Here is a 19828-nt window from a genome sequence, read left to right on the forward strand (position 1 = left end):
ACCTTGTTATCTCAGATTCTCCAGCATCTGCAGTTCTTACTATCTCTGAAACTCTTTATAGGATCTTGAATTAGATCACCCCTGTAATATTCTAAGGAATTCAAGTCTGGTCAATGCAACCAGACCCAGGACTCCTGCATTGCAATGGTAAGTAGTATTCCTACCTCTGAGCCAGGAGGTCTAGGTTCAAGTCTGACCTGCTCCAGACATGTGTAGTAACATGTCTGCACAGGTTGATTAGAAAATACCTAAGCAACTGGTCCTTGAAGTCTAACCCTTTTAGCACTTCACAATCATTCTGGTGGATCTGGGAGGTGGACTATCGGAGTTAATTAAATATGCATTCATGCACTCTGAGAACAAGAATGTTTACCAGCTTTCTGTAGGATTTCTGCCAGTAGTTTCTGTAGCTCCAATGCTGAAATAGCTTCATCCTGCGAGAACAATCAGCTGTCAGTGGAATAACACTGGTTAAAGTATCTCATCTCCCTGTCTCCTCAATATTGGGAGTGAACACAAATAACAGAATAGTGCATTTTGCTTAATCACTTCTTAAGATCGTCAAATCAGTCTGTGCGGAGTTCTGAAGGTTTCATAACACCATTTCCATTTCCCCAACTGCCCCAGCTAACTGAATGGACTCTTTGGGAAATAAGGAGTGATGCCCTACCCGACTGATTAACCTAAGTACCCCGGAAAGAAGTTGACATCTTTGTGACAGAACATAAGGAAACTGGAGGATGGAATAAATGCAAGCTCACCGGTCCACAGATCCTGTCAAACAGTTCCTTGGATTCTGCAGCAGAGGGAAGTGGGCAGGGTGCAAGGATTGGTAGACCCTGAAGATAAGATGTGTGCACAGTCAGAATTTATAGCTCAGTACTCATTATAAGCATCTTCATCAGGTCTCTTCCACCAAAGGACAGAATTTAATTGGATTACTACTTAATTTATTGTAGGAGATCAGTTAAGTTGGACACACTGATTCAAAACCTAGACCTTTGTAATCTACTCTGCACTTACAGAGTTGGAGTATTTTACAACATGAAAGAGGCTCTTTGGCCCATCATATATCAATTCTTGCCCTATCTTCCAGCACTTGGCCTATAGCCTTGTACGCTGTGGCATTTCAGCTGAACTATCAAGAGATGGCTGATGATTAATAACTATCTTAATCATAGACAAGTGTTACTGTTCTTTCCAAGTGGCCCACTGATCATCAGCCCATCCACCGCTTTAAACCTTCACTCCTGTCACCAGCAGCACACTGTAGCTACAGTATGCACCATCTGTTCTGGAAGATGTACTCCAGCAACTTGCCAAGCCTCCTTCAACAGTACCTTCCAAACCCCTTACTTCTATCACTTCGGAGATGGAGAACAGTAAATGCATCCAACACCATCACCTACAAGTTCCTCCCCTAATCTTGCACTCCATCCTGAAATAGGATTTGGTTCACTGTTGCCTCATGATCACTGGGTCAAAATTCTCAGACTCCCTCCCGAACAGCACTGTGGACCTAGACCACTGCAGTGGTTGAAGGAAACTGCTCACTACCACCTTAAGTAACGGTGGACAACAACATACACACATACACGCACCCACACTCACAGAGTCACATGCGTGCATGCACAGACACACTTCTGTACTTGCCTGAGGATTCTCAGTGGATGAGGTGTTCCGCTCTGCAGGCCTGGAAGACAGATGCATTAATTAAACTAGGTACCTGAGAATAAACTACCCAAGAATAACATGACAATACCTCAGATACCTGGGAATAGATGACACCTCTGGATCCAAGGACAGCTAACATCGATGACCACTTAATCACACTCTCCTGTTCTTTTCTAACACAGCCAGCAAATCTCTCCTCTTTCAAGTACAAACCCAGTTCCTCATCTGAAAAATTCTGATTGAATCCAATCACAGCACCTCGCTCCCTAAAACAAAATACTTCATTGTCCCTGGCTATTTTCATTCTTGGATAAAGGAACTTGTGCTTACTCAGCGATGTTACCCTTCTCAGTGAAGACTCGCAAAAGGAATTCTCCCTCTTCGTTGGGATTGGCAGTTGATGGGATGATGACGTAGTGGCCTGGTGGTAGGCAGCCTCGCATCATGACCTCAGTGCTGTTTTTGTGCTCCTTTACAGAGAGCACTGGTGATGCTTCTTGTAAATCCTCATGGGTCAAGAAAGCTTTTGTAGGGTCTCCCTGTGAAACAGAACAGCTACACAGTGGGGGGCTGTAGTTACTGATTTAGAAAGAGGAGTGAAGGAGAGATGGAGGGGGGGGGGGAAGGCGAGAGAGAGAGGAAGCAGAGAGAGAGAGAGAGAGAGAGAAGGGGGGGAAGGAGAGGAGTGAAGGAGGGGGGGTGAGGTAAGACACAGAGAGAGAGAGAGAAAAAGAGAGAGAGAAAGAGAGAGAGAGACAGAGGGAGAAAGAAAAAGAAGTTGACTTCATAAGAGAATTGGGACCCCACACAGCACCCTCACCTTAAAGATATCAAAGCCAATATACAGGAAGTTAACTCCTGTAAGCCGCATCCGCCGCCTGTGTTTCTGCATCAAGACCACCAGGAAGGTGCAGGTCACCTCAGGGTCATCAGGATCATCATCTTCTTCGAAAAGGGTGAGTTTGAACTGTGGGTTCATCCAGTAGTACTTATCTGAAAGCAGTAAATTAGAAAGGAATAACGCAGAATAAGCGTCTGCACCGCTTGGCCTAGGACTTGGGCCATCAGAAATACCTGGGCACACAAATAGCTGGCATCCTCTAGCTGTTGGTGCATGACCCTCGCTCACTAACTCAAGGGCAGCTTATTTACCATTGGGCTAAAGAGACATTAGGAAGCTCCATCCTCTGCGCTGTGACTCACTAACGATGGACACACATCATAAAATCAGCACTTCAAGGAAGGGTCATCAAACAAAATTTGACACTAAACTACAGAAGGATATTTTAGCACGCAGAACCAAAAGCTTTATCCATGGGGAAAGTTTAAATAAACATTTTAAAAATGAAAGGGAGATGGAAAGAAGCTTAGGAACTGAAATCAGGAGTTTAAGCCCTGGACAGCTGGAGGCAGGGCACCCAATTTTGGGCTGAAGGAAATTAGGAATCTGTAAGATCGAGATTGGAGGATTGTAGGGTTGGAGGAGATTTCAGAGTAAAGAGGACACAGGGAAATTTGAACACAGGATGAGAGCTTAAATATGGAAGTGTCACTGGTTTTGGAAGCCAAAGGTGATCAGTGTAGGCGTGGAATAGAAGCAGCCAAGTTTCAGATGTGTGCAAGTTTATCGAGGGTACAACTTGGAAAAACATTCATGTTTGGGTGTCCCCTCAGAGTCAAACATCCTGTCGATGTTCACTCAACACATGGAGAGAAGAATTTGGACAAATGGACTGCAGAAATTCATCAAAGATCCTCAGACAACACCTTCCAAACCCATGACCACTTCTAGCTAGAAGGACAAGAACAGCAGATATATGGGAACACAACTACCTTCAAGTTCCCCTCCAAGCCACTCACCATCCCGACTTGGAAATACATCACCATTCCTTCACTGTCACTGGGTCAAAACCCTGGAATTCCCTCCCTAAGGGCATTGTGGGTTAACCCACAGCAGGTGGACTGCAGGGTAGTTCTCAAGGGCCAATTCGGGGCGGGTAATAAATGCTGGCCAGCTAGCGACACCCACATCCCACAAATGAATGAATTAAAAAAACCCACAAGCATCCATATAACTGCACCAGAGAATGAGGCAGGGTCAGTGAGCAGAAGCATTGTAATGAAGTGTGGAGGGAAAAGTCAGAAGGGAAGTGGTTGCTGTAGCTCAGTTGTGTCCTACCTTTGTAATACAAGTTGCCTCCAGCTGAGAAGCCCCGGATCCAGCGACCCTCGTACACCATCTGCACCCAGGGTTTCAGCTTCCCATCAGGGTTAGACAGCTGACACAGACTCAAGTGGCAAATCTCCACATTCCCAAAATTCTTCTTGAAGTCCTCAATTGACATCCTGATTCAAGCACGGAAAATAATTAGTCTAGTGAGCAAATATCACAGAAACTGCAGATCACATCCACACAGTCATTAATGATGATGTCAGCAGTGGTTCAATGGGTCACGAAACTGTGGGTCCAGAATCAAGATTATTCCAGAATCTTGAACCCATAAGCTGGAGAAACACTCCCTGTCTAATACAGAGGGAATGCCGCACTTCTGTCCCTCTATGACAGCAATGTATTTATGTAACACCTCTAATGCAATAAAATGATCCATGACAGAGTGGAGTGTTACAAGGTGAAGTCAAACAGCAAGTTGCACAAGGCAATGTTAAGGCAGATGGCCAAAAGTTTAGATTTAAGGAGGATCTTTAAAGGAGAGGGGGGGAGAGAGAGAGAGAGAGAGAGAGAGTGGTGGAAGGGATTAGAGAAGGAATTCCAGAGCTTACACCCTAAGTAACTGAAGGCACAGCCGCCAACAATGAGACATTATTCCCAAGGTCCCATCTGCCCTTTCACCAAGATGGAGGGAGATAGTTTGAGGCTGAGGAGTTTTGAAGTTAAAAGTGAGGACTCTGTCCCCAACATGAAGTTGGAGTCAGTGTAAGTCAATGACTAATGGAGGGTCTGAAACGTACAATCGATCACTTACCAAAACTCTCCATCTTCCAGGTGTACCATCTGCCTACGGTTTGTGTCAGTGACTTGGCTCCACTCTGCAGACCTGCAAAAACAAAAGGCAGTTGTATTAACATCTCACTGTTCAAGACATAACCCTGAGTACGATAACGATGAGCCCAGGCATGTTATTAGTATGGAACACTCCAGAATGCCAGTAACAGTGTTTTTCAGTGACCTACACTGGGCAAGTAGCAGCGGTGTTGACAGACAGACAAGATCCACATTCCCCAAAATCTTCCCAGCAACAGTCAGAGAGTCATCCAGCATGGAAACAGACCCTTCGGTCCAACCAGTCCATGCTGACCATACTCCCAAACTAAACTAGTCCCACCTTCCCGCGCTTGGCCTGTATCCCTCCAAACCTTTCTTATCCATGTACTTACCTAAATGTCTTTTAAATGTTGTAACTGTACCCACATCCACCACTTCCTCTGGAAGCTCATTCCACACGCGAACCACTCTCTGTGTAAAAAAGTTGCCCTCATGTCTCTCCTTTTTCCTCTCACCTTAAAAATATGCCCCCGATGGGCTCCAGTGGGCTCTTCAGAGACAGCGTGGCTACAGAGTCAGTTGGTCGGCCTGTGAACCCTGGAGCAGGACCCTTGCTTCCACATGGAGTGGGACCCTGCCGGTGGCATGGCGTGGGCTGGAAAGCCTGGAGTGGGACTCCAGTGGTGGCATGGCGTGGGCTGGGAAGCCCGGAGTGGGACTCCAGTGGTGGCATGGCGTGGGCTGGGCTGGGAAGCCCGGAGTGGGACTCCAGTGGTGGCATGGCGTGGGCTGGGAAGCCCGGAGTGGGACTCCAGTGGTGGCATGCTGTAGCAGGGAGAAGGGAAAGTTGGACTCTCTCTAAGTTAGGAACAAAAACAAAGTTGCTGGAAAAGCTCAGCAGGTCTGGCAGCATCTGTGGAGGAGAAAACAGAGTTAACATTTCGGGTCCAGTGACCCTTCCTCAAAACCCTTCTCTCTAAGTTATCTTTCTTTCATTTTGTTTTAAGTTAATGGGAATGGCATCTATGTATGCGCGATGGTACATACTTTTCACTGTATTCTACATTGAATATATGTGACAATAAAGGAAATTCAAATTCCTAGTCTTGAAATCCCCCACCCTAGGGAAAAGACACCTGCCATTCACTTTATCTATGCGCCTCATTATTGTTTAAACCTCTAACGTCATCCCTCAACCTCCCACACTCCAATGAAAAAAGTCCCAGCCTATCCAGCCTCTCCCTATAACTGAAACCGTCCATTCCCAGCAACATCCTGTTGTTATCCTTCTTGGATTTCGGACAGGTGTGCTTGCAGTTAACAGGCATTTTTAATAGAGTATTGAGGAGTTTCACAGGAGTTAATCAAGGCAAATCCCTTGACACTGAGCCAGACATGGAAATATTGGGAAATACCTCAAGGTGGATTTTAAGGAGCATCTTAAAGGAAGAGAGAGTGTGAGAGAGGGAGACTAGGGCCCAGTCAGGTACCATGGCACAGCAATGAGAATCTGGGGTGCTCAAGAGGTCAGAATTAGAGGTCAGAGATTTCAGACGGTTGCAGAGTTAGCGAAGGTTAAAGAGATAATGGAAGGCATGGCTGTGTTCTCAGCAGTGACAAGATTTCCACAGAGGGTATAGAATCTCAATAAGTGAACTGCCCCTCTCTCAAATCCAGCAATTAACAGGCATGTCACATTGACTCATTATCAAGCAGAACCAATACTGGCAGCAATTACTGAATTAAACCTCTCCAACAGGATGTTCTGTTGACATGCTAAAAGGAAAATTCTAGCTGCAGGTTTTACCTGGAATCATTTTGACTTCTTTGCAGAATGCTGCGTACGAAGAATGTTTCACCTGTATAACAGTAATTTGGAGTCCAGTTCAAACAAACCACGAACAGATCACTCTGAGAAAGAGTTCTGTCTTGCAATACATACATTAATGACCCTCCAGCTGCAGAAGACCATAACACGTAGGAGCAGAAGCAGGCCTTTCAGCCCATCGAATCACCTCTGCCATTCAACGTTGTCATAGCCGATCTGATAATCCGCAAGTCTGCTTTCCTGCCTTTTCCACCTAACTCTTGATTCTCTTACAGATTAAAAATCTGTCACACTCAGCCTTTGAACATTTTAACAACCCAGCCTTGACAGCCCTTGCGGTAAAGAATTCCACCGATTCACCAGCCTTTGAGACAAGAAATTTATTCTCATTGCTGCCTTAAATGTGCGACTTCTTTGTTGGCTTTTAAAGGTTTCCCATTAAACTTTGCCACTTAGTATCAAATCGAAAGAGAAAGCATACCAAGGTGTTGTGATATTTGAAGATTAAAACTGATACCTAAATGGCCCAGAAATGGCCTCAGACCCCTGTCCTTACCCGTCACTCCAAGCCCCGTTCCACTCGACTCTCCCCCACGGATTGCGAACTCGCACCAACTCTATTCTGTTGGTCTTCACCTGAACCTGCAAAAGAAAGAAAGGAGGAGCAATGATTCAGTCAGGAAACTCCTAATAACACCGATATGAAACAGAAAAGTTACTGAGAACTGGGAAAATGCCACAGTCAGAGAAGAACCACTGAGTGTAGTTATTAGAAACAAAAGCATTGACATTTATGAAGCAGATCAATGTCTTGGACAGAGTGCAAAAGAGATCTACCAGAACGGTACTAGAAATTAAGGATTGCAGCTAACATCCCAAAGCTGGGATTGTTTTTCTTAGGGTAGATAAGGTTAAGGGAATTGTTATCAACATGTTCAAACTCAGAAAGAGTTCTGACAGAATAAATAAGAAAGAACTGTTTCCACTCAGTCAAGGGACAGTAACCAGAGGACAGAGAATTAAGAGAAAAGCAAGAGATGATAAGGAGAATTTTCTTTGAGTTCACTGAAGCACCTTGGTCTGGGATGTACTGCCCAACAAGCTGGCAGAAGCAGATTCATGAGTACCTTTCTGAAGGATACTGGATAAATATTTGAAGGGAAGAAGACTGTAAGGCTATGGAGAAAGGGTGGTAACATTTGTGGTTGTTGCCAGCCATCCAGTAGAGATACAACAAGCCAAATGGTGACCTCCTCTGCTGGAGGGTTCTATACTTCCGAGCCTTGCTGACTCGGCAGCCAATCTGAACACAGCAAGATCCCACCAAATGGCCAAAAGAATCTGCTTTACTGATGTTGGTTGAAGTAGATATTGGCCAAGGAGAACTCCTACACTTTTCTTCAAACTAGTGACCCATGGAATTTTTTGACACGCACCTGAACAGACAGCTGAAACCTGGGATTAGCACCTCATCCAAAACAGAGAATGTTGGAAACTTTGGGTGGGCATCTCCTAAACGTAACAAATCAATGTTTTGGAGGGAGCTTGGGAACTGGAGAAACATCAGGAAGATGCAGAATTAAGTTCTTCACTGTGTCATATCACGGGATATTCGGCCAGCCACTGGAGCTGCTAGTTCACTGCCCTGTTATTAGTCTTGACCAACCTGCCACCGAGAGCAACACAGAAAAAGAAACCACAGCAGGAAGACTTCTCTAAGTCCTCCAAAGAGCTATAGAGCATCACATCGAGAGGCTGGGAGAAGATCTCAAGTTCACTCCTTTGCCACAGAATTCACAAGGACTCACACAGCTCGTCAAAAAGATATGAACTATAGAAGGTTTCCATTCAGATTACAGTAGCACCTTACCTGGTCTACACCAGTCACTGAATATGCATGTCCAGTTACGATGCCTTGTTCATTTAGTATACCCACTGGCCCCTGCACAGACAATATGACCCATTAGGTTATGAAACCTTTGCTATACTCTTTTTCTCATCACAGTTATTGACCAAAATCACACATAGTAACTTTGATTTTAAAAAAAGTAATTGATATCTTTGAACTCCTGGATATTTTGAAGGGCCCTAATTACTGGTGTATCATTTCTTGTCATTGTGTTTTAGGTTTTACTGAATTATTAAGAGGATATACCCCACTCCATCTCACTGACCGTTCCAAAATAGACCTACACACACTGTAATGGTCAAAAATATACCCCACTCCCTCTCATAATACTGAAAAATATACTCCACTCCCTCTTACTAACACTCAGATTCTGAACCTCTTTCCGGAACATTTATAAAGCATTTAAATGTATAAAATATTACGAACAGAGAATCGTGTGATACAATGTCACCAGGTTAAAGGAGAAAGTGTTAGGAGGGCTGACTAGAGGAATGTCTTAGAAAGAGAGAGAGTTGGGACTGGTTTGGGGAGTGTCAGGCCAAGGTAGGCCAACAGCATGGCCTCTAATGGCAGTACTGTGAGCAGATTTGGGCACCACACCTTAGGAAGGATATATTGACCTTGGAGGGAGTACAATGTAGGTTTACAAGAATGATACCTAGACTTCAGGGATTAATTAATGAGGAGAAATTATACAAATTACGTCTGTTTTCTCCAGAATTTAGAAAGTTAAGAACAGAGTCTTCAAGATATTAACAGGAAAAGATGGGGTAGATAAAGATAAACCATTTCCACTGGTTGGGGATTCTAGAACTAGGGGGAATGGTCTAATAAAAGGGACCAGACTGTTTAGGGGAGTTATTAGGAAGCACCTCTACACAGAAAAGATGGCAGAAGTCTGGAACTCTCTTCCACAAGTGGCAGTTCATGCTAGATTAGTTGTTAGTTTTAAGACCTGTTGCTTAACAAAAATTTAAGGAGTATGGGCCAAAGGCAGGTATATAGAGTTAGGCCACAGATCAACCATGATCTCATTAAATGGTGGAACAGGTTCAAGGGGCTGAATGGCCTGCTCCTTTTCCTACGGTTACAGAATTTGGAGAGCACAAGACAAGATCTTGCACATATGTAGTGTCTTTAAAAAAAAAATTCCCAAGGTGTTTCAGGAGTGCATTTAAAATTACAAGTGGGTCTTGGAGTCAATGTAGATTTGTGAGAACATGAGTGAACAACTCTCTCATTATTTTATGAACTCTGTCTGAAACAGGTTAATCCATTACCGGTTTAGCACAGCAAATTATTGAGCCTTTCTCTAGCAGCTTTCTCAGGAATTTCCAAAGATCTTTTGGCATCTCATTGATCTGAAATGATTCAGGAGCTCCCCCAGTGAGATCAACCATCGCTTCTAATGGGTAACCAATGTAGAGAGACTCATAGGAGCCCTTCAGCCTAAAGAAACAGGGTACAGAAAGAGCTTGTTAAACAAGATCATCTTATAACACACAAGGTTCTTGGAGGTTTCTTCCTCCCTGACTTTATTCCCTTATCTCAAGCCTTTTCGCCAATTTTCGTGAAAGCACAGACTCTTCCCAGGGAACAGAACCATGGTTGCCAGCGACTTTATACTATCTAACTCATTTCAGTTTTAAGAGGTCAACCCCTTATTCTGAGACAGTGCCCTGAGTTCTAGATTCCCCAGCCAAGGGAATTTAGTGTCTCAGGATCTAATCCACCAATCCCCTCAAGAATTTTATGATCAATGAGATTGTATCTCATTCTTCTATACTCTAAGGGATGTAGACCTAGTCTACTCAATCCTTCCTCAGAGGATAATCCCCTCATCTTTATATAAAGGTGCAGTGGTCTGAAAGGATTAACAGTGAGGAGTGCCTTAAGCACCAACTACAATTATGTTGGCATGCAGAATTGTCGGGGAACAGCTTTAAGATTATATTGGCAAACAGAATTGTTAGCGAATAGCTTTAAGATTTCAAAGGAATAAAACCTACCATCCAGTCCTCCTCAGTGTCCTTAGCAATTTCTATAAATCTGTGAAACTTGTACTTACTAACATACAGTAAACTACATCCTATATAGTACAAGAGACTTTTCTCATTTGAAAAGCAAATGGATTTCCCCACCACAAGTAGATCTCTACCATAAAGAAGATGGAGATAGTAAACCTGTCATATTGTGTGTAATAGTACAATAGCATCATCCAACACGATGGTTAGCTACAAGGACTGGTCATACAACACATCCTAGGGATAACCTTTTCCACTACGAGCTGAGCTATCTTCAACTTGCTGCCATAATACCCATTAATTGCACGGCACAATTCTCAGAACACACTTACTTGGCACAAGCTTTCTCCAGGAGTGGGCTCCAGAACTCATTGTTGTCTTTGGAATAAAGGAACGCCAACTTGTTGTTAATGGTGGGTAACCGATCGTCCACCACAACCTCAACCCACTGCCCATACTGCCAGAACTTGGAAAATGAGAAGACGGACAAAACATTAGGAACGTCAGCAGCAATGACCTCTCTTACATAGGATGCCCTCAGAATGTCAGCCCTCAAGTCCCTGGATTGGGACTTGAACCCATAACCTTCAAACTCGATGTTAGGAGTGTTACTCACTGCACGAGGTAGCACCCGCTACTGTCTGTTAGACAGAATATTTACATTTAGAGACACTGGACAGATGCAAAACTAAGATGTACCTTGAAGCGGAAACAGCCCGTGTAACCTTCCCCGAAGCCCTGGTCAGGGGGTATGACCTGTTCCATCACCTGCTTATTGAGACTGAGGCAGGCAATGACTGACAGAAACCAGCAGTCACCTAACAAGAAGTACAGAAAGTGTGAATCACTGCAGGAAGGACAGGGACTTTATCCACAACACAGACAGTAGTGGTCCAAATGCTGCTAATGGCTCAGTGACTAAATGCATTACCTAGAGTGTGGCTGGTCCAAATATAACAACTATGTTTCAGCTTTGACTGACCTTCTGGGGGTCTAAGCACAGTCGAGATGCTACACTTGGCCTCAGTGCCTCAACATCCCTAAACTGCTGCCTGTCTGCTGTCAGCTAGCCTCAATATGGATGAAAATTGTTAATCAGGGCTTCCTAATCCACTGCTGCCAGGGGGTTTGAGAGATACTCAGAGTCAAATATTGCTACATTTCCCTTTGGAGGAGTAAGGATTGTTATCCAATTTATAGCATCATATGAACAGTTTTCCCAGGGCTCAGTTTCTCTCTGTCAGACTTGGAAGTGCAAGTGCCTTTCAAGGCTCAAACTTATTTTTAGAAAACTAGTAAAATCTCTGCAAATCTAAAAGGCATGGAACATGACCATGTGCTCAAGGTATTTTTAGTCATTTTGCTCAGCTGTTTTACAGCACATTTCTGGGGCAGGTGGGAATGTGAACCTGGATCTGTTGGCTCCAAGGTAGGGACACCACAACTATGCCACAAGGCTTAAACTGATCAGCTCCAAAGTTTATTGAGAACAGGACAGGCTCATTGGATATTCGCATTTAAGAGATGAGTTCTTCAGGGTTCTTATGGAGCAGTGGTGGTGTCCCTGCCTCTAGGCCAGGAGATGTAGATTCAAGCCTCACCTGCTCCACAGATGTATGTAAAAAGATCTCTGAATAAGTTGATTATAAATATCTAAGTTATGTTCTTATTTGTTACTTGGTTAATTGGGTGATTAGATGATGTGTTTTTCAAAATAAAAGGAGCTGGGTACCGCAGGGCTGGAGTGCATTATGTCCCCCTCCAACATTACTCTGATTTAGTTCTCTCCCTTGTTTCCCCAGTGAACAGCGTTTCTTCATTGTTTAGTTGATTAATGAGGTGTTTGGTTTAACTGGCGGTGGATTTATTTTCTCAATAAAAAGGCTGAGTTCTTCCCCAGTGGGGCTGTCAGTTTATTGACTGGAAAATAGTCAAGTAGGAGAAGGTGGAAATTGATGTCTCTGCCGTACTACAAACTTACAATAAAGCCTTTGTATATCTCTTACAGCCTTTTGCTGCCTAATTCAACGTACAGATATCAGTTTGAAACACTCCCCAGTGTGTAACCCCAGATGATAAAACATATTAAAGTTTAACCCAGGTTATTGGTTCTCACCCAAGGCTCCCTGGCAGATGTCTGTTCTAGTGGCTCCATCAACAATAAACTGAGGATTGGCACACATTTCCTGTGGAAACATTCATACAAAATAATTGTAGCAATTCATGGCTGTATTGATTTAGTATTTCAAATCACGCAGTGATCAAGGAGGCCACTCACACAGATTCCCTTCTAAAGGCGTTGACCTTGTAAAATTCAATTTTTAGAGAGAACATTTTGACTTTTTTAACTGGCAGAATGTCTTGCCTATGGGGTGTTGCAATTTGCTTCTACACAAATTTTGTTAGTATCTTCAGTTTCCATTAATATAGCAGAGTAAATTCGAATACTGCTGGGCACCTTTCATAGCCCAAAAATGTGAGTGGATCCCCACCCTTTACAAATTTCTGCTGATTCGACTGCTCCCACTCCCCTGTCCAGTCCCAGACTACATCTTGTGTTATTCCATATAATGACATTACCCATTGCCATCCCATTCCAAGCCCTGGAGTGGGATGACGATGGGTAACGTCATTATATGGAAACCATAGGTTCAAATCACATGTTCCCCAAAAGCACACTTGCCACACGATGTCTCAAATTACTCAGATCTGGTGTATAGCAAATTGATTTGTGTGAATATAATTTTTCTACCACAGGTGATGGCCCAAAAACAGTTCATTTTAATACATTTCAATCTTTTTTATGAGACTGATACGATGCTTTGATGCCAATCTTCTTGACCTGTATTAAGACAGCCAACATTTATCTTCTTTGTTCATGGGACGTGTGCACTGCTGGCTGGCCAACATTTATTGCCCATCCATAACTGCCCTGGGAAAGGTGTTGATAAGCCATTTTCTTAAATAGCTGCGGTCCTTTGCATGTAAGGACACCCACAGTGCTGTTTGGCTCCGAGCTTTAGAATTCTGGCCCAGGGACTCTGCAGGAATATAGTTCCAAGGTGGTGAGGATAGTGTGTTGCTTGGTGGGGAATTTGCAAGAGACAGTGTTCCATGTATCTGCTGCTCTTTCTGGGTAATAGAAGTCATGGGTTTGGAAAGTGTTTGCAGAGGAGCATTGGTGAATTTCTGCAGTGTATCTTGTAGATGGTGCTGCTGCTGGTGGTGGTACACATTGCTGTCATTGTGCACTGGTGACGAGAGTGCATGTTAGTGTGACTGGATGTCACCCAATCAAGAGGGCTGCTTTATCCTGGATGGTGTCAAAAGCCTCAATGTTGCTCGAGCTGCAACCACGCAGGCATGGAGAGTATTCTGTCACACTCCTAACTTGTGCCTGGTAAATGGTGGGCAGGCTTTAGTAGGACAGGAGGCAAGTTACTCGCTATAGAATTGTGGCTGAACATATTCCTGGAAGGTTTCATTATGACACTTCTGCCACTGGATATGCGATATGTTGATCCAATGATGCACTGCATTCCCAAAGCAATTGATAAGATGATTATCTTTATTGCCCATTTTGATGATCTTTGGCTCTGTTTAGGCATTTGACCCAATATCCAATACTTTTAAAACTGACAACTGGAAATGTTAAAAGCTTCTTTTTTTTCTTAAAAAGTCAATGATTTTCCTTAAGGGATGCTCTCTGCAGCATATTGGAGATTAATCTACAATTCCTAGAGACTCCAGGTCATGGTGAATAGTTAGCTGTTTCACAGCCCACCCAACTTGGAGTCACAATCATAAAACATAGAAACAGACCCTTTGGCCCAGCATTTATGTTGACCATCAAACACCAAACTACACCAGTCCCATTTACCTGCACCTGGCCCATAGCCTGCTATGCCCTGGCATTTTAAGTGCTCATCCAGATGCTTTGTAAATGTCACTAGAGCACCTGCCTCCATCACCCTCTCAGGCAGCAGTTCTATATATCTACCACCCTCTGGTCAATTCTGAAGGCTTGGCAACTTTAATGTTCATGGGAGTTTGCATCTGCTGCCTAGTTTTGAAGGACATTTTTCACTTGCAGTCATTGTCTGTAAAGCTAGTGGCCTTCATTAATTCACTAACTTTGAGTGAAGCCAGGGAGAGAGATGATGAAAAGCAATCATTGAAACTGAATTTGAGAGTATGGATAGTATTAAAGAACTGCTGTATCTAACTGATGCTAATTTGATTACCAGGAAAAATGAGAATTCATCTCAGCATTAGTGAAAGGCAATGGCCATCACAAAAGCAATGGTATGACCATCATGGTCCCAAATATTTCCAGTTTAATCCAGCAGACGAAGCTATACGTCAGATGGTGACAGATCATTTAGGATTTACTAGACCCGTGGATCTGGATGAGGAAATTCAGACACCACAAAACAATTCCTGCTCAAGGTACATGTGTGGAGATCCCACTGATGTGAACATAGGAATCAGGAGCAGTAGGCCACTAGTTCTCTCCACGAAACCTAGTAGGTAAGAAATATCCCCTAAAACTGTACATTGTCTCAATTCACCCCTCACCTCCCAACACATCCAACTGACAAGTATACCTGCAATTATCATTATTTTGTTCTAAATTATAGGGCTCAAAATACTCTCTCCAACAACTCAAATTTGCATTTCTGCTTTTTATAGTTTGATTAGCAGGGCAAAGCCTTCACCTAGTCACCAATAAATCCCAATTCATAATTCTATACATCAAAGGGGTCAATGTCGCTTTGCCCAAGCTGATGCATATTGCAGCGAATTCACAATTAAAAGGTTTGGCAGCCTTTCCCCAGGCTAGTCATTGACCAGTCCCACACAGCCAGAGCTTACCCGTGGCCTCATCCACCGCGTAATGGTAATGTTATATCGCGACACCCCTGATGGGCCATGGAGCGAGGAGTTGGCCGCAGGGAAGCGCAGGTCTTCAAACAGGCCGGCTGGTCCCGGGAACGGCTGGGGGGCTGGTATTTCAGCGGTTCCGGGGGAGGGGTACAAGAGGGCATTCCTCCGCAACACCAAACTGCTGTCGTAGAAACCGGGAGTGTGTCCCCCTCCGCTCCAAGGCATCCGGTACATGGCGCAAGAAGTTGGCGAGGAGCAGGAATACAAGGAGACTGGACAGGGTTTGGAATCGCTCCAAAGTTGATCTGCAGTTCCGCCTGCAGCTCAGTTCTACAGAAATCCAGTAACTAACGTCATTGTGAGGGTGGAGCAATTTCAGTACAAGGCCAGAGCTGCATGGCCAAAGGTTGGCCCCTGTTGGGAACTAATTGGCTAAAAATCACACCAACGTTTGTAATCTTACCAATTAGGCGAGCCTCATGACTCAAAGATAACGGCGAGTCTTGGAAAGGTACAGCGCAGGAGGCCATTCAGTCCACCGTTTCTGTACTGGCCCTTTAACAGAGCCTACCAGAACCCTCCCTCAATGTCACACTCTGCATTAATTCAATAGTCATATCTTGACATTGACCCAAGGCAGAATCCAATATTAAAAGATATTCAAAGGATGAAGATCTCCAGATACCTGGACATTCATATCAAATAAAAGAAAGAACTGCGGCTGTTGGAAGTGTGAAACAAAAACAGAAAGTGCAGGAGAAACTTGGCAGAACTAGCAGCATCTATGGAGAGAGAGAAACAATGTTAGCACTTCGAGTCCAATTGAAACGTTAACTCTGTTTCTCTCTCCGCAGATGCTACCAGTTCTGAGTTTCTTCAGCAATTTTTTGTGCCTGATTTTTAAAATGAGTTCAATTTTTCAAAATGTTTACATTTTTTTCTCTTATCAGCTTTTAGATATCATTCAGGTAGGACTAAATTACTGCAGATGCTGGAATCTGTACTGAAAACAAAAAATGCTTGAAATCACAGTAGGTCAGGCAGTATCTGTGGAGAGAGAGCAAGCTAATGTTTGGAGTCTAGATGAGTCTTCATCAGAGCTGTTTTCAGTTTAGATACCATTCCCCTCCCTTCAATTTATTTGTCGCGAAAACACAGGAGGTCAATTAACCCTTCACGTCTGTTCCACGATTCAATATACACATATCCACCTCTACACCCTGCTCAATATTTTCATTGTTAAAACTATTATCAATTTTATAATTGAAATTCAAATTGGTTTTGTATCAAATGCCAGTTGTCGATAAAAGTTACAAACTTCTGCCATTCTGTGTGTAGAAATGTTTCTTAATTTCACTTCTGAAAGGTCTGGTTCTGATTCTTAGACTGTGCCCTCGTCTTCAACCAGCTCAAATAGTTTCCATCTATATCATCTGTTCCTCTTAATGTCTTGGAAGCCAACCAAATCACCATTAATGGTCTAAATTCACAAAGGTACAAACAATTAAGGGTTATTTGGTCCCTTAAGCATGCTTCGCTATTCAAGAAGAGCTGCCCGATCTGTTTGTAGCCTCAACCCCACGTTCCCTGGTCCTATTCCAGGGAATAAAACCCTAGTTTGTGAAATCTCTTATGAAATCAGGTCCCTCAGACGATTATTCTTGTTTCTTTTGTTCACTTGTGGGACGTGGGTGTCACTTGCTGCGCCGACATTTATTGCCTGTCTTAGTTGCCCTTGAGAAGGTGGTGGTGAGCTGTCTTCTTGAATTGCTACAGTCCTGTGATGTGGGAACACTCACAATGCTGCGAGGGAGGGAATTCCAGAATTTTGACTCAGCAGAGGTGGAGGGAAGGGTGATATACTTCCAAGTCAAGACGATGAGTGGCTTGGAGGGAACTTTTTTTATTCATTCACGGGATGAGGTCATCGCTGGCTAGGCAGCATTTATAGTCCATCAGGCAGTTGAGAGTCAACCACATTGCTGTGGGTCTGGAGTCATATGCAGACCAGACAAGCATGGCAGTTTCCTTCCCTAAGGACATTAGTGAACCAGATGGGTTTTTCCAACAATCGGCAATGGATTCACAGTCATCATTAGACTCCTAATTCTAGATATTTATTGAAATCAAATTTCACCATCTGCCATGGCAGGATTCAAACCCAGGTCCCCAAAACATTATCTGGGTCTCTTGATTAACAGTCCAATGATAATACCACCAGGTCACTTCCAGGTGGTGGTGTTCCCATGTATCTGCTGCCATTGTCCTTTTACTCGGAAGTGGTTGTACACTCGGAATGTGCTGTCTAAGAATCTGTGGTGATTTCCTGCAGTGCATCTGTAGGATAGTACACACTGCTGCTACTGAGCGTCGGTGGTGAAGGGAGTGGATGCAGTGCCAATCAAGGCCAAGTTTCTTGTCAATAGTATCCTCTAAGATGTTGATAGTGGTGGATTCAGTGATGGTAACACCATTGAATGTAAAGAAGTGGTGGTTTGTTTGTCTTATTGCAGGTGTCCATTGCGTGGCAAATGTGTGGCACAGATGTTACTTGCTATTTGTCAGCTGAAGCCTGGAATATTGTCCAAATCTTGTTACATTTGAATGTAGACTGCTTAAGTATCCAAGAAGTCACAAATGATGCTGAACATTGCACACTTATCAGCGAATATCCCCACCTCTGACCTTATGATGGAGGGGAGGTCATTGATGAAGCGGCTGAAGATGGTTGGGCCTAGGACACTACTCTGAGGAACTTGCGCAGAGATGTCCTGGAGCTGAAATGACTGACGTCAATATCCACAACCATCTTCCTATATGCCAGGTATGACTCAAACCAGCGGAGAGTTTGCCTCAATTTCCAATTATTCCAGTTTTGCTCCTGATGTCATACTTAGTCAAGTGCAGACTTGATCTCATTGGCTGTCACTCTCACCTCACCTCTGGAATTCAGCTGTTTTGTCTGTTTGAACCACGGCTGTAATGAGGTCAGGAGTTGAGTGGCCCTGGCAGAAGCCAAACTGGGCGTCACTGAGCAGGTGCTGCTTGAACGTGCTGTTGGTGACACCTTCCATCACTTTACTGATGATTGAGTGTAGACTGATGGGGTAACAATTGGCTGGGTTGGATTTGTTCTGCTTTTTGTGGACAGGACAAACCTGGGCAATTTTCACAGGGAGATACCAGTGTTGTAGCTGTACTGGAACAGCTTGTCAACCGCTCTGGTATACAAATAGCTCTGCATTTATAAACATGACAATGACTACCTAAGCAAGTTTGCTCATTTGAAGAGCAGGGGGGGCATACAGAAAATGTGAAATACACTATATAAACATAACTTCTCCTTTGGTCCCTCATACCGTTACTGTGTATATTTTTATTTCAAAGTATACTTTATTCATAAAATCATCTATAATCACATATAGATGTTCTAAATCAGATCTGTACAATCTTTGCAGAGAAAAAAACAAATAAAACATAAGAATTTTGATGTTTCTCAGAGCTTCTCTACAGTTGCAAAGACAAAGGCATTTTCTATTCATGCGGAAAATTACTTATTATCCTTCAAGGCACCGAGAGGGGCCTGACAACTGAATGGACGCCCATTATACTTCAGCAGAAAGACCTTAGACGGTGGTCCTTCCCCACTGTGCCTTGGCAGCAGCTGCCCCAAGCTTTAATGCGTCCCTCAGCACGTAGTCCTGGATCTTGGAATTTTCCAGTCTGCAACGCTGTTGAGGTCAGCTCTTTACATTGGAAAAAAGTTCTTCACGCAGAGTGGCAGGAGCCTGGAATGCTCTGCCAGAGGAGGTGGTGGAGGAAGTGGGCATATTGGCGACATTCAAGAGGCACCTGGATGGTTACATAAATAGGGAGGGAATAGAGGGATATGAACAGAGTAAGAGCAAAAGGTTTGTTTTTCAGATTAGTTAGGGCATGATGATTGGCACAGGCTTGGAGGGCCGAAGGGCCTGTTCCTGTGCTGTACTTCTCTTTTGTTCATGTTCCCAACCATACCCTGTTCATCTACCTGACCTGTTAGGCCTCTTACTTTGAAGGAAATGCAGTTTAATTTATTAATTTTACTCTTACAATCAGTTCTCTGCCTTACATTTGCCTGCCTTGACTATTCGACTTGCATCCCCTTACCTACAGTACCAGCCTTAGCCTTTCCTCACTATCGCTTTGGTTTCCACCCTATCCCTCTTGAATAGGTCATTTCTAAACCTGAAGAGATCCCAATGGTCCAAAAATGTGAATCCTTGCCTCGTACACCAGCTCCTCAACTACACATTCATCTAGTCTATCCTCCTATTCCTATTCTTACTAGCATGTGGCACTAGTAGTTGTCCAGATACTACTACCCTCAAGGACCTACTTTATAACCGCCTACCCAGTTTCCTATATTCTCCGTGCAGAACCTCATCCCTTTCCCTACATGTGTCATTGATACCAATGTGCACAACGACCTTCTGCTGGTCACTCTCCCCATTCAAAATATT

The 19828-nt window shown here is 43.7% G+C and overlaps 1 protein-coding gene across 4 annotated transcripts in view; it reads right to left on the reverse strand.

Moving 5' to 3' along the window:
- LOC109920412 (calpain-3-like) overlaps positions 1-15643 on the reverse strand; it is a 30891-nt gene extending 15248 nt beyond the window's left edge. For 3 of the 4 annotated variants that reach the window (XR_007265797.1, XM_020520446.2, XM_048618361.1), the window contains exons 1-14: positions 15315-15643; positions 12556-12625; positions 11139-11257; positions 10772-10905; positions 9696-9864; positions 8377-8448; positions 7063-7148; positions 4659-4730; positions 3854-4020; positions 2495-2667; positions 2005-2213; positions 1654-1693; positions 762-839; positions 374-434 (exon numbers count right to left, since the gene is read on the reverse strand). Coding sequence is in view for 3 of the 4 variants with exons in the window: in XM_020520446.2 (XP_020376035.2) it covers positions 374-434; positions 762-839; positions 1654-1693; positions 2005-2213; positions 2495-2667; positions 3854-4020; positions 4659-4730; positions 7063-7148; positions 8377-8448; positions 9696-9864; positions 10772-10905; positions 11139-11257; positions 12556-12625; positions 15315-15560 (1696 nt within the window). In the remaining variant the exon portion in view is untranslated. The remainder of the gene's footprint in view (positions 1-373; positions 435-761; positions 840-1653; positions 1694-2004; positions 2214-2494; positions 2668-3853; positions 4021-4658; positions 4731-7062; positions 7149-8376; positions 8449-9695; positions 9865-10771; positions 10906-11138; positions 11258-12555; positions 12626-15314) is intronic. The other variant, XM_048618363.1, reaches the window with a different exon arrangement.
- Between the last annotated feature and the right edge of the window lie 4185 nt (positions 15644-19828).

Source organism: Rhincodon typus, chromosome 39 (assembly GCF_021869965.1).
Source record: "Rhincodon typus isolate 14 chromosome 39, sRhiTyp1.1, whole genome shotgun sequence".
NCBI classification, from domain to species: domain Eukaryota; kingdom Metazoa; phylum Chordata; class Chondrichthyes; order Orectolobiformes; family Rhincodontidae; genus Rhincodon; species Rhincodon typus.